Here is a 12,346-nt window from a genome sequence, read left to right on the forward strand (position 1 = left end):
CGTCCAGCAGTGCTATAAACTGAGCACCAGTCACACCGCATGCGTTGCAGGTCATACTGAATGCGACTGTATGCGTTCCCTTGAGAGATACGAAGTTGTTCGTTTCAAAATAATTCCGAGAAAATTCATTTCTAGGTAGCCATGAAAGAAATGGGTGATGAATGATCGCTACTGCTGCCAGAAAAACAAAGCCGCGCCCGTTTTATTCATAAGAATCATCGAATGGTCGGCGATGCTCCGAAGCAGTCAGTATGTGAGCTTATCTTGCCGGTATACTCACCCACGTGGCAGAAACATGGAGTCTAACGAAGCGGGTTCATCTTAAATTCAGGACAACGCAGCGAGCTATGTAAAGGGAAATGATAGGTGTAACGAGGAAGAGAGCTGAATGTATCAGGGAACACACGCGATTTAATGACATCTATAGCCGAGACAAAGCGGAAATGTGCATGGGCTGGGTATGTAATAGGTAGGCAAGGGCGTCCGCAGAATTTTTTGCAGGCGGGGGCCCCATTGGTTGTTGGCGCCGGAGGGGGGGGGGGGGGGGGCATGTTCGTAGCAAAAAGGCACTATTTGCGGTATGAATTTATTTATTTATATATAAATAAAAAAATAAGTGAAATACACACATGAAATAAAAATTACAAACAGCAAATTAAAGTGTGGCTAGGAGAGATACATTGCAGTTTATCAACGAAGAAACAATTAAAATTAATAAAAAATCCAAAAATATACTGTCACTTCGTGGAGAAGAGTGCTCAGTATTGCTGCATACGGGTTCTCGACTCACCCGGATTGATGACCAGCACACAGCACAATATGGTCACAAACACGCAACTACAGTCACTCAGTCAGTCTTCCTTGAACAGCAACTGTAGACTCCTCGGATTTTTCTGGGCGAATTGCGTGATTACACGGGTGATAAATTCATTTCTGTGCTTCATTACACGCTCTCGGTGCACACTCATCACACACATTGATTGGAAAAACGGTTGAACGCGTACGTTGAAAACAAAAGATGTCTATACATACAACGAAAACTTATTTACAAGATAAATGCACGCTCGCAGCTTCATACACCTCGCTCCATCTTGCTCGCGCATCCGCACAGTCGAGCAACCGCACGCACACTGCTCGCCGCTCGTCGCTTTCTCGTCCACTGTCTTGGTTGTTCTCAGCTTCGTTGACAAACGGCCACTAAAAACACCGAAGCACAAATACAGAGGCGCGCACACGTGCAAGGGCTTACTTCCGTGCGACTTCCAAGGGGAAGGGACACTCGCCACTCCGGTAGGAAAATTTGTTTTGTGTTTTTATGGTGTTCAGAGCCCCAAAACGACTCAGGCTATGAGGAACGGAGTAGTACAGAGTTCCGGATAACCTCGACCACCTGGGTTTCTTTACCGGGCACTGACCTCGCACAGTACACGGGCGCTGTTGTCATTTGAGGCCCAGCCAGAGGTGACAGGCGAGCCAGGCAGGCGCCATCGGGCTGGGCTGCGTTGACCAAAGGCGCTGGTTTTCGGAGAAGACGCAAGGGACGCTGGTGTGGGGGCGCCTCTGGAGACTGCGTCGCCGTGAACAAAAGATGCTAATCCCCTTTGCCGAAGATTCTGATAGCGGCGCTTCTACCGCACTGCGCTCTCCCGTGGATCGGAGGCACAGCGAGCGGCGGCGGCGCCAACTCATCGCCCGCTTGCCCCTGAGCAGCCTGACAAAGCGGGGGTGGACACGGCTGATTTGTCTTTCCCTCCTGAAGAATTCATCGGTGGCCGGCTTAACGAAGGCGAAAACAAGATGCACTGTGCACTGTCTGCCTCCGTGTCGCTATCTGTCTAGAGATCAAAGAAACAGGCACCCATTTCAAGACGGCTTGAAACACATGCTCGCCGGTGCCGCTGTATGTCTGCAACAGGTCGGCCTTCAACAGAGCTAACGATGGCGTGGTTTGAAAACGGCGTAAAGACGCGTGCCCGGACGCGGCATTTCGCAGATGTGACCCAAAGCGTGGAAGCGGGGCTGCTTTTAAACTTTTGGCTGAGCCCACCACGGCCCCTGGCGTGCGGCCATCACTCACGGTTCGAGGGAGGGATTTTCCAGGGGGGTGCAGCCGCCCCCCCTTGCCCCCCCCTCCGGACGCCCATGTAGGTAGGTAAGATAACTCCTCGAGGGCAACGGAATGTATAAAGAGAAGTCTAGCGTAACCGGGGCCGACAAAAAGGTAGTTGGGCGAATTATATTAGAAGGTTTGCGTCTATAAACTATAAAGTGGCCCAGCCGGCACAGGATCGGGTTAATTGGACAGATATGGCAGATGCGTTTGTGTTCCACTGGGCGTAATCAGGCTGATGATGATGATGATGAGAGCTTAAATCTACTCATTTAATAGTCTTTATCCATACCAAGCGGCGTTCTTCAGGTTTATTACGCAACCATTACAAAATATGAGCATATTTTCTTTTTTTTAAAGAGAACGCATTCTACACCACATACGGCAGTGACAAGCAGTGAATGGACTAAGTTGGCTATAGGAATGGTAATAACGCAATTAACGAATTACGTTGAATTACAAAATTTCTCTATATTCGAAGGATTCGAATACACGTGCACTCACACCGCAACGTTGCTCGCAGCAAGGTGAGGGCTAGAGACAGAGAGAGAGAGACATAAAAAGATGAAAAGCCACAGAAATGCGCCAGGTTAATGGTTGGCGCGCGTCGATATTAGGGATCGATAATGCCGCTGTTTCCGCCGGTTCAGTACTTTTGTCGTAGTAGATATCAGTCGCCGTGTCTTTTTGCAGAGACGGCTGCAGGGTATCGCGTTTCAGGCGAGCTATAGACGCACCAATTTTTCACGTTCTGTTCCCCGCCGCCCGCTTGATAACCGTGCGCAGGGCTTTAGGAACGCCAGAACATGAAAAGATATGCTAGGCGCGGGTTCAACCCCCTCCTCAAGCGTGAAACTTTACATAAGAAAACCACAGTGAACCCGTACCCAATTTTTTCGACGAAACATGTCCAAGAAACAAATCGTTCAAACGGGATCCGCCCAAACCACAACCGGCCCTGAGATATGCCCGTGTATACTCGGGCCTATCTTCCCCCGTCGTGATAACGTGTGCTTCGAGTAATATATTGCAACACTCTTTTTCTGCCACAGTTTTGGTTGGATGGATGGAAAAAACTTTATTGTTAATACATTTCAAGTGTTCTTGACCCTTACGGGTCACTGGGCGCCGTGGTCGATCCTTGGTCCAGGATGCCGCACTTGACTGTTGCCATCGTGGCTCGGCGCACAAGGAATCGTTGCGCTTCCTCGTCCTCGCTGGCCAGCAAGTGCTCCCACTGCATCACACTCGGGTTGTTTATTCTTGGCTCTAAGTCTGCCTTAGGGCAGGTCCATGTGACATGTTCTAGTGTAGGTTTACCCTGACACCACGGACATTCGTCTGCATATTGTGTAGGGAAAAACTTGTGTAGTTTGTGCAGGTGTGGGTAGGTACCGGTTTGTAGTCTGCGCTGTGACATCAAAAGGCGACTCACAAGTCGCGTGCGCTCACGAAACAGTAAACAAAAATCTCTTAGCGCGATTACGATGTTCCCTAATGCGAAATTTGAACGCAGCTCTGTAGGCCTTTTGATTTTGCGACATACAGAGGTAAAGAATTTGACAGATATGTGTTTGTATGTACAGTTACGAAGAACTCTTTTTCACACACATTCTTTAAGTAAAACTCCTCTCCGATTCTTTGTCATGAAGGTGGCTTTGTGGTCGGAGGAGTAGATGGAGATATGTTCAGCCTGCTGCACCAATGCCATGGTTCTCGAATATGAGGTCGTCACAGGAGTGGGATGAGTTACGAGAAGAGGAACGGAACGGGACATTCTCGCGAATATCATCATCAGACTGTCTATGCCAACTGCAAGACAAAGGCCTCTCCCATGTCTCTCCAATTAACCCTGTCCTTCTTTGCCAGCTGTGGCCACCGTATTCCCGCAAACTTCTTAGTCTCATCCGCCCACCTAATTTTCTGCCGTCCCCTGCTATACGCTTGCCCTCTATTGGAATCCACTACGTTACCCTTTCGGACCAGCGGTTATCTTGCCTTCGCATTACATGCCCTGCCCAAGGCCATTTTTTCCCCTTGATTTCGACTAGGATGCCATTAATCCGCGTTTGTTCCCTCACCCACTCTGCCCGCTTCCGGTCTCTTGGTCTCTTAACGTTACACCTATTATTTTTCTTTCCACAGCTTCCTGTTTTAAGTTGAACCCTCTTCGTTAGCCTCCACGTTTCTGCCCCATAGGTGAGTACTGGTAAGATACAGCTGTCGTATACTTTCCTCTTGAGGGATTTTGATATTCATGATCTGAGAGAACCTGCCATATGCGCTCCACTCCATTCTTATTCTTCTAGTTATTTCCCTCTCATAATCCGGATCAGCGATCACTACCTGATTTAAGTGGACTATTCCCTTACCACTTTCAACACATCGCTACCATTTGTGAACTGCTGTTCCATTGCTAGGCTGTTGAACATTACTTTGGTTGTCTGCATGTTATTTTGCGCATGCGTACTAACAGTTGCCACTTTTAAACCAGCGGAGCGCGGGAGAAAGGGGAGAGGCGCGCATACGCAGAACGGCCATGTGGAAAAGCCGTATCGCACTGCGCTGCTGGATGGCAATGCTACTGCAAGCTGCCATATTCAAAAATCGAAAGCTTTACTAGCCTCGTCGAGCCAAGGTCATCGGCGCAGTACATTTGACCTTCAAGTGGAGGAGTGTCAGCCACGTGACGTACCGCGTGACTCGCCGCGCAGCTAGCAGCCGCCTCGCCAGCTGTGTTCACGTGACTAACCACGTGACTAGCCGTTCGCTTGAAAGAGAGACGGCGCATCATCATCGTTATCAGTAACTTTATTTCCACACTGTGGGGCTTACACCCATGCTTTAGACGGCAGCCAGGGTTCCGTAGGCGCTGCAGCGTCTTCGGCCAGTTGGATTATCTTTGAGTCTCCGGGTCCGAGCTGAGAAGATAGGTTTTCCACTGGTCCTTTGACTTTACTGATAGTGTCCCAGGGGGAGTCCGAGGGCATCATACTATATGGTCGAGCGTGGCCCTAGCTTGGCATCTATCACATTTTAGAATTGTTCCGGGTATACGACGCCCCACATAGCCGGACTGGGGAACGTGTTTGTTAGTAGGCGACGCCAGTAGACGGCCTGACTATTGCTGAGTGATTTGGCGGTCTGGCGCATATTGTAACAGTCGGGTGCCTTGCTCGCTCCAGTCTATAGTGTTGGAGGATGTATATTCATGACCGCAGGCAGTCACGCTCCGTGTAGCCTTCAACCAGCCCGCCCGCTCGGAATGTGAGTCCTCGAGCTAGTTCGTGGGCCGCTTTTCCGGCGAGGGAGGCGTGTGCGGGGGGGGGGGGGGGGGGGGGGGGGGGTGCAGAGAACCTGATATGTCTGCTTTCTCTCATTGTCTGCAGAATGTCTCGCTTCAGGAGAGATTCTCCCTCTGGCGAAGCTCATCACTGCCGACATTGACTCGCTAGATATGGTACTGGCAGTTGTTCTTGCTATGGCAGTTTCTTCTGCCGTGTTTGTGTTGTCCGTGCGGGCCGTGGCACTGGCAATTAATTTAGCTTCTGCACTGACTGCGGCAACAGCCATCCTGCCGTTGCCACCGTCGGCTGCGTCAACGTAGACCACGTACTGTGAATTTCAGAGGCGCTTATCTAGGACCTCGGCTTTCTTTTCCCTGCGCTCTTTACGATACACGGGGTGCATAATCTTTGGCAGTGGTGGGATCATTAGTTTATTCCACACTTCTCGCGACATATTGACTTTTTGTCCCCGCTATCCTTCGTACGGGATGGTCAGCCTGTCTAAGCTTAATTTTCATGCCGGTGGGGCTGCTTGCCATCTCTCGTATTGCGAAATCCTGCCTCCTTCTGTTATTTCCCCTAGGGTGTTGTACTCCTGGATTCAAGAGTCTTCCTGAACTGGCTCGGACGAGGAGTCCTAGCGCCTGTTTGGTGCATCTGCGTATGATGGCCTCTATCTTTTGCTTCTCGTGACACGCGAAGTTTAGATAGGGGGCAACGTAAGCTATCCTACTTATGACAAAGGTCTGGAATAGCCTAATTAGACTTTCTTCCCTCGTGCCAGAGCGCCTATTGGCTATTCTGCGGGTGAGTCTCATGGTTTGGGCGGCGGCACCGCCTCTTTATCGTCTCCTGACTGGATCTGTTCGCTTGTAGCAACAGACCTAGGACACTGATTATGTCAACTTTTGGGATGGGGAGTCCACCCGCCTCGAGGTAGATGTCCGGGGGGGGGGGGGGGGGGGGGGGGAGGTTTGCTGCGCATGGCGCGACAGAGAAGGAGCTCTGACTTTTGCGGCATTTCAGGCCCCGGGGCTCGACGTATTCAACTATTTGGATGAGTCTTTGCAGGGTCTTCTCGATGTCGGCATCGCTGCCTTCAGCTATAAATTGGTAAATTGGTTTTTGAGGAAAGGAAATGGAGCAGTGTCTGTCTCACATATCTCGGCGGACACCTGAACCGCGCCGTAAGGGAAGGAAGGTAGCAGTGAAAGAAGAAAGAGAGAAACAGGTGCCGTAGTGGAGGTCTCCGGAATAATTTCGACCACCTGGGGATCTTTAATGTGCACTGCCATCGCACAGCACACGGGCGCCTTTGCTTTTCGCCTTCATCGAAACGCGGCCGCCGCGGTCGGGTTCGAACCCGGGTACTCCGGCTGGCGCTCGTCTACCGAGCCGGAGTACCTTATCCACAGCGTGATGTCGTCTGCATACAGACTGTGGTTAAGGTCTCGTATAGCTGCTAGCTTCTAGGGGAGATTGATCATGGCTACATTGAAGAGAAAGGGTGAGAGCACCGAGCCCTGTGGTGTCCCCTTCTTAATTTAGTTGGATTTGCTTTATCCGATTTGGATTTTGGCCTCTCTTCCCGAGGGGAAGTCTGAGATAGATGTAGGTCCTCTCTCCTACACCTATAGGTCTTGTAGTTTTTCCAAGACAGCTCTGTGTATTACATTGTCAAAGGCCTTTGCCAAGTCGAGCACGAGGGTCGTTCTGGTGTCCTTATTTTCCGCGTCTAGAATTTGGTGCTTCAGTTGAAGCATGACGTCCTGGGTCGTGAGCTTCTAGCCTGAGTCTCACCATGGAGTGGGGGGGGGGGTAAAGGCCACTGTCCTCCATGTAGTTATTGAACCGCGTTTGAATTACGTGCTCCATTAATTTCCCGGCGCATGGCGTTAGAGAGATAGCGCCGCTATCGCGTGCATACACACTGCCGCCTCGCAGTTTCTCGCTATGGATGAAGCAAGTCGGTCGGGGCCGTCTACGCCGTCAGAACGGTCTCGTAGACGACGGGCTTAGTCTGGTCATGCGGCTGACGTTGCCAATCATGCTATGTATTTAGCTACAGACAGGGAAGTGAAACGTACAAAGCTAGCGGCAGAGACAGTCGAAGAACGGGAGCGTCGACTGGCTTCTGCCTCTGGCACCACTTCGGCGACGGACGAAGAGGTTGAGACTAACCTGGCTCAGCAACACAGCATAACCACACATAACAAAACTTTCGCTCGCATAACCGGGCTTAGCCGAAATAAGCCGCAGCCATTCCTCATTCCGTCCCCCGGCGTAGAGATTATATTTCATCTCACTAGTCTTTTGCAGCACTGTACTTGCATAAAGAAAATTTGAGCCAATCAGTATGGCGCGCGTTCCATAAATCTGTTCCTCCGCTTCCCTCATTCGCGACTGGTGGCTCCATCTCTGGGGAGGAGTACCAGTACTCAGCTGCTTTATCTTTGCAGCACGTGGCGCTAGAGTCTCTCTGGCTTTTTCTTTGTCAATGCGAACCGATTCGAAGCCTTCAAGGCTAATTGCTTCGCTTGTTTGAAAAAACTGTGCACTTTCGAAGGACGGCACGTAGGAGACGCGACCTACTCGGCGGACGCCATGCTTGTCAGTGGCGCTGCATTACTCCGCAGCACACCACCACAGAGCTGTGTCCATGCGCGGGCTTTCTCTATTAATTTAACCAGTGATTGAAACGGACGCTGTGGTTTAAAAATACCAGCCCGACCTATACCTACCCAGTTACTGTATTAATTGTTTGAAAATAGTTCTACACTGTTCATATAGTCAAGGAACTATATGTTCCTGCAGCCCTGATTGGACGAGTAAGCTGTAAGTTCCACAGTGCTGCAAACAACTTGTGGAGATAAGGAAATTAGGTGGGATAACGTGGTTGTGGCTGGTGCAGGAATGGGATAATTGGAGACCAGCGGGAAAGGCCCTTGGCCTGCAAGGCCGATGATGACGATGATCGCAACGAGAGCCACGCGCTCGCATGCTCCCTTTTACACTGAAAGGCACTGTACGCGTGTCCTCTCCAACGCAGGCGCAGCCGTGGCGTCGTCCCCGGCGCCGCCGCCGGCGGGCGGCACGCCGCCGCTGGACCCCACCGACCCGATCCTCACCAACCCCACAGTGGCACTCGCCGTCAAGTCGTTCCGGAACATGCGCAGTGCCGCGCTCACGCCCGTCGCCCGGAGGCTACGGGAGATCATGATCAAGCGCCAGCAGCAACGCCAGGAAGCGCTTCAGCAGCAGCAGCAGCAGTTGACCCCCGGCCGCGGCGGCCCGGACTGGACCGAGGTCAGCATCGCCTGTCCCCCGCCAGGCACCGTGGTCGGTCGCAAGCCCGGCCGCACGCTCATTCCTCCGGGTCAGCTCATCCGCGACGCGCTGGGACCCGACGTGCTCCTGGTCGTGGGTGCGCTGCTGGTGTTCCTCGGCTCGGCCGTCACCATCTTGGCCACGTACGGCAGCTTCGGCAACCCGGAGTCCGGTCCTACGGTGCTGGGCCTCGGCCCACCCCTGGTGGGCATCGGCTTCCTCTTCTGCCTGCTGCGGCTGTTCTTCTGCCGGACCCAGCGCTTGAAGAACGCCTGCTGTGGGTGGCTGCTCGCCGCCAGGGTGCACCCCAGTCGCGGCGGCAGCAGGGCGACGTCCAACGCCACCGCGGCCACGGTCACTGCGCCGCTTGCCGCAGACCTGCGCGGTGCGGCCTCGTACGACGCGACGCGGTTCAGTCAGACGTGGACTATCACATGACACTCGCATCCGGAGTCGGGTTTTCTCCCGGTCGGTCGAAGCCCAAGGGTCTAATATGTTTTTTCAGGTGCCAACCATATGGGGGTCAGATGAGCATGAGGTTGCAATCCTTTCTCTAGCACAGCAGCAGCAGCAATGCTAAAAAGTGCAGTCGGAGGGAACTTCACAAGCAGCACCTGTCGGTCTCGAGTCCTTCCCAGTAGCTCGTCTTGCTACACAAGTTAAGGATGCTGCTGGAAGGTCTCCCGGGGGCAGATAGGTCATGGGCAAGTGCCCTGCATATAAACATCTTCAACAAAACCAGCTAGTTGAAGTGCTGACCGTGGGAGACTGCAAGCCATGCATTAGCCCAAATTACTGCTTCTCAAGAACAGAGGATGTAACACAGGTACTGATGCCATGTCGTCCCCATGCCCACCACCGCCAACTGATGGCACATGGCATGCATTAAAATCCATGGCCAAAGCACATGGAACAGTTTACAACTTGCGGGGCTTACTTGCACAAAGTTGCTGCTAGAGCCCATCAATTGTTAATTCCAGCAGCCCAACATTTGTTCAATATTACTATATAAAAAATGGCGGGACTGGCAACTGTGCCTGTACAAGTAGGTCTTCCTTGTATCAGTTCTGAGAAGTTGCAACATAGAAGTTGTTTCCGTGCAGAGACAAGTATGTTCCGTCAGAAGCACGCATGCCAAAAAGAAAAAAATTACTGTACTGTTTTTCAAGACAATTTCATCACTGTTAAGGTGTTTCTTTTTTTTTTCTTGCCGCCACACATACCCAGGACAGCTTGAGATAGGTATTTGAGCTAAGTATAAGCATTGCAGTTTGGAGTCATCTCCTGTTGATCACTGAAAAAGCACTCCAAGTTAAAGCATATTAGTGCTACTGTAATTGGTGGCCACAGCTGATGGCTACATGTTGCAACCTCGTTCTGATGCTGCCCTTTCAGTACTTTATAGAGAATATGAAAAAAGCCCTAACGATAATACCAATGCCATCAGGAATTTCCAATTAAATCTTCACAGTTGCTAGGCTTCACAAGACCCAGCTACGTTCAAAAGGCAGGCGACATCTTTACAGCTTGACTGTTGTAAAAATTGTCAAATTTCTGAACAGCTTTGCTTGTGTCACAAAGAAGAAAGCTGTACCATGTACATATTATGAAAATTGTGCACGTATTGCAGTTTTTGTGGGAAAATGGAAGACACTACAATTTCGGCATCATGTAGACAATACTTAAAGTAATACCAAAAGCAGCAGTGATCATACACAGCAGATTTCTTAATCTCACAGTGACAGCTAAGTACACGACAGCTGGACAATGAGATGACAGACAGAATAAAACCACTAATTCCTCTGTTAGCTTCCATGTAGAAGCCATGCATTTAAAACCTCGCATCACCAAACTATCAGGCTGATGTGAAGACAGACCTTGTGCTGATGTGATGACAGACCTGCACGTCAGAACTAAATATTTGTTCCTCAGGATTACTTGATACCAGGAAGGCACTAGGTGTGTGTAGTCAGTTAATGTAATGTTCTTGGCAGTCTGTGCAAATGCCTAGTTGTTGCAGTTCCACGGCATCGGCTGAGTTAAGGCAACAAGAGGGAAAAAGCGTTAGTACATTTTTGTATGTCCTACAAGTGCTATCCACAAGTAACCTTTAGTCAGAGCAGTAACTGTCAGTGTGTACAACTGTGCTGTTTGTGTATCTAGGTATGAACAAAATTATGGCTGTTATGAAAGAGTGGCTGACATCTGCAGTTCTGTTGTAACAACTTGTGCCTCTGTGTGCTCCTGACATTTGTTTATAAATGTTATAAATGCCTGCACAGTTCTACGCAACTCACACTACCTCAAGTGAACACAGTGCTCCATGTAGTTTACAAAAAAAATAACAAAAGGCAGAGGTATTCATAACAGGACGAAACAAAATTAGCAAGTTTCATGACACATAAAGAATGTCAGTTATGTAGTATGTATTCTAGAGACCAGGCTTCAAAGATGAGTATACATAGAAAACAACTTCAGTAAGAGTTTGCACCTAAGTAAGTGTTGTTCATATTCACTTCTCCCAAATATTCAGAATGGGTTTATCACATCCCACAAACCAAACCTTTTGTCTCTGGACACATTTTTATCAATTCGACACACAAAGAAACAAGCTATGATTAAGCCCAACTTTTATGATACCTTGCCTTTTTGATGCATTCACACTTTAAAACTCTCATGAGACTTCAAAACCAACACGGTCACTTCTGGCTTTTATTTCAGCTTGGTATTTCAGCTTGGAATTTGCCCATTCTTGCTGGTGCTTCCTTTAAAGGGTAACTTGGGAGCTTTTTTTTTTACAAATCCCTCTCTTCAATGTAAGAAAACTGTTTTTCAAAGGAATGAAAGAAAAAATAACCTTGACACAGGAAATAAGCGGAAACTGGGCCATGCACGAGTTACAAGCATTACCGGCAAAATTCCTGTGTGGACAATGAGTGAATCAAAAGTGGGACACAACCAAGAAACTTTAAAATAGATTTGCATAAGAGCAAGACACTACATTGATGCAAATTTTCACGTTTGGTTTGCACAGAGAGGAGAATGTACAGTAAAAGTTTGCTTAAACTGCATAAACTTCAAAAAACTCCTGGTGTCACCCTTTAAAAACAACTGAAAATATTCTTACAAATGATAACAACCACCAACATGATGTTGTCACCAGCTTGCTGCAGCCAAACCTGTATTAAGTTAAGTACTACATAGTTGCGCTTTCCACCATCTTATGCTGCAGCGAGATATCTTGATGCTGAAATGGTAGAAGGTGCAACCACTATGGAAGTGCTCTGCTGAAATCAACTGGAACTGTTTTGTTGCCACAATACATGTTTTAAAAACATTAAAAGCATTAAAAGAGTCCTGCACACGATCTTGATTTATTTGATTCATTCTTAACTCACTTGTTTGTTGACTTCATTCATTTCTGCACTTCACCTGAAGGGACAGCTAAGAGCAATCCAGTACGCTTTAAACCACTGTGACGCAAACTATTTCAGTGCTCATTTAAGCCGAAGGGCATTTTGATGGCATATATTACATTCAAGAAAAACAGTTGGAGTGAAGCAGTAAGTAAACCAAAGGGTAGTCAGTTGCCGCAGTCTTACTTTTAATTCACAGTTGCTCA

At 49.3% G+C, this 12,346-nt stretch overlaps 1 protein-coding gene and 1 pseudogene across 2 annotated transcripts in view; one reads left to right on the top strand and one right to left on the bottom strand.

Annotated features, from left to right (window-relative positions):
- LOC149347978 (uncharacterized) overlaps nt 1–12,048 on the top strand; it is a 25,523-nt gene extending 13,475 nt beyond the window's left edge. For both annotated transcript variants that reach the window (XM_089587816.1, XM_089587815.1), the window contains exon 2: nt 8,447–12,048. In XM_089587816.1, coding sequence (XP_089443942.1) covers nt 8,566–9,162 — 597 coding nt within the window. In that variant the 5' untranslated portion in view covers nt 8,447–8,565 and the 3' untranslated portion in view covers nt 9,163–12,048. The remainder of the gene's footprint in view (nt 1–8,446) is intronic.
- Nucleotides 3,217–6,379, bottom strand: LOC149347979 (uncharacterized; annotated as a pseudogene).
- Nucleotides 12,049–12,346: the final 298 nt, after the last annotated feature.

This window comes from Amblyomma mixtum, chromosome 4 (genome assembly GCF_055824585.1).
Source record: "Amblyomma mixtum isolate Tamu chromosome 4, ASM5582458v1, whole genome shotgun sequence".
NCBI classification, from domain to species: Eukaryota; Metazoa; Arthropoda; class Arachnida; order Ixodida; family Ixodidae; genus Amblyomma; species Amblyomma mixtum.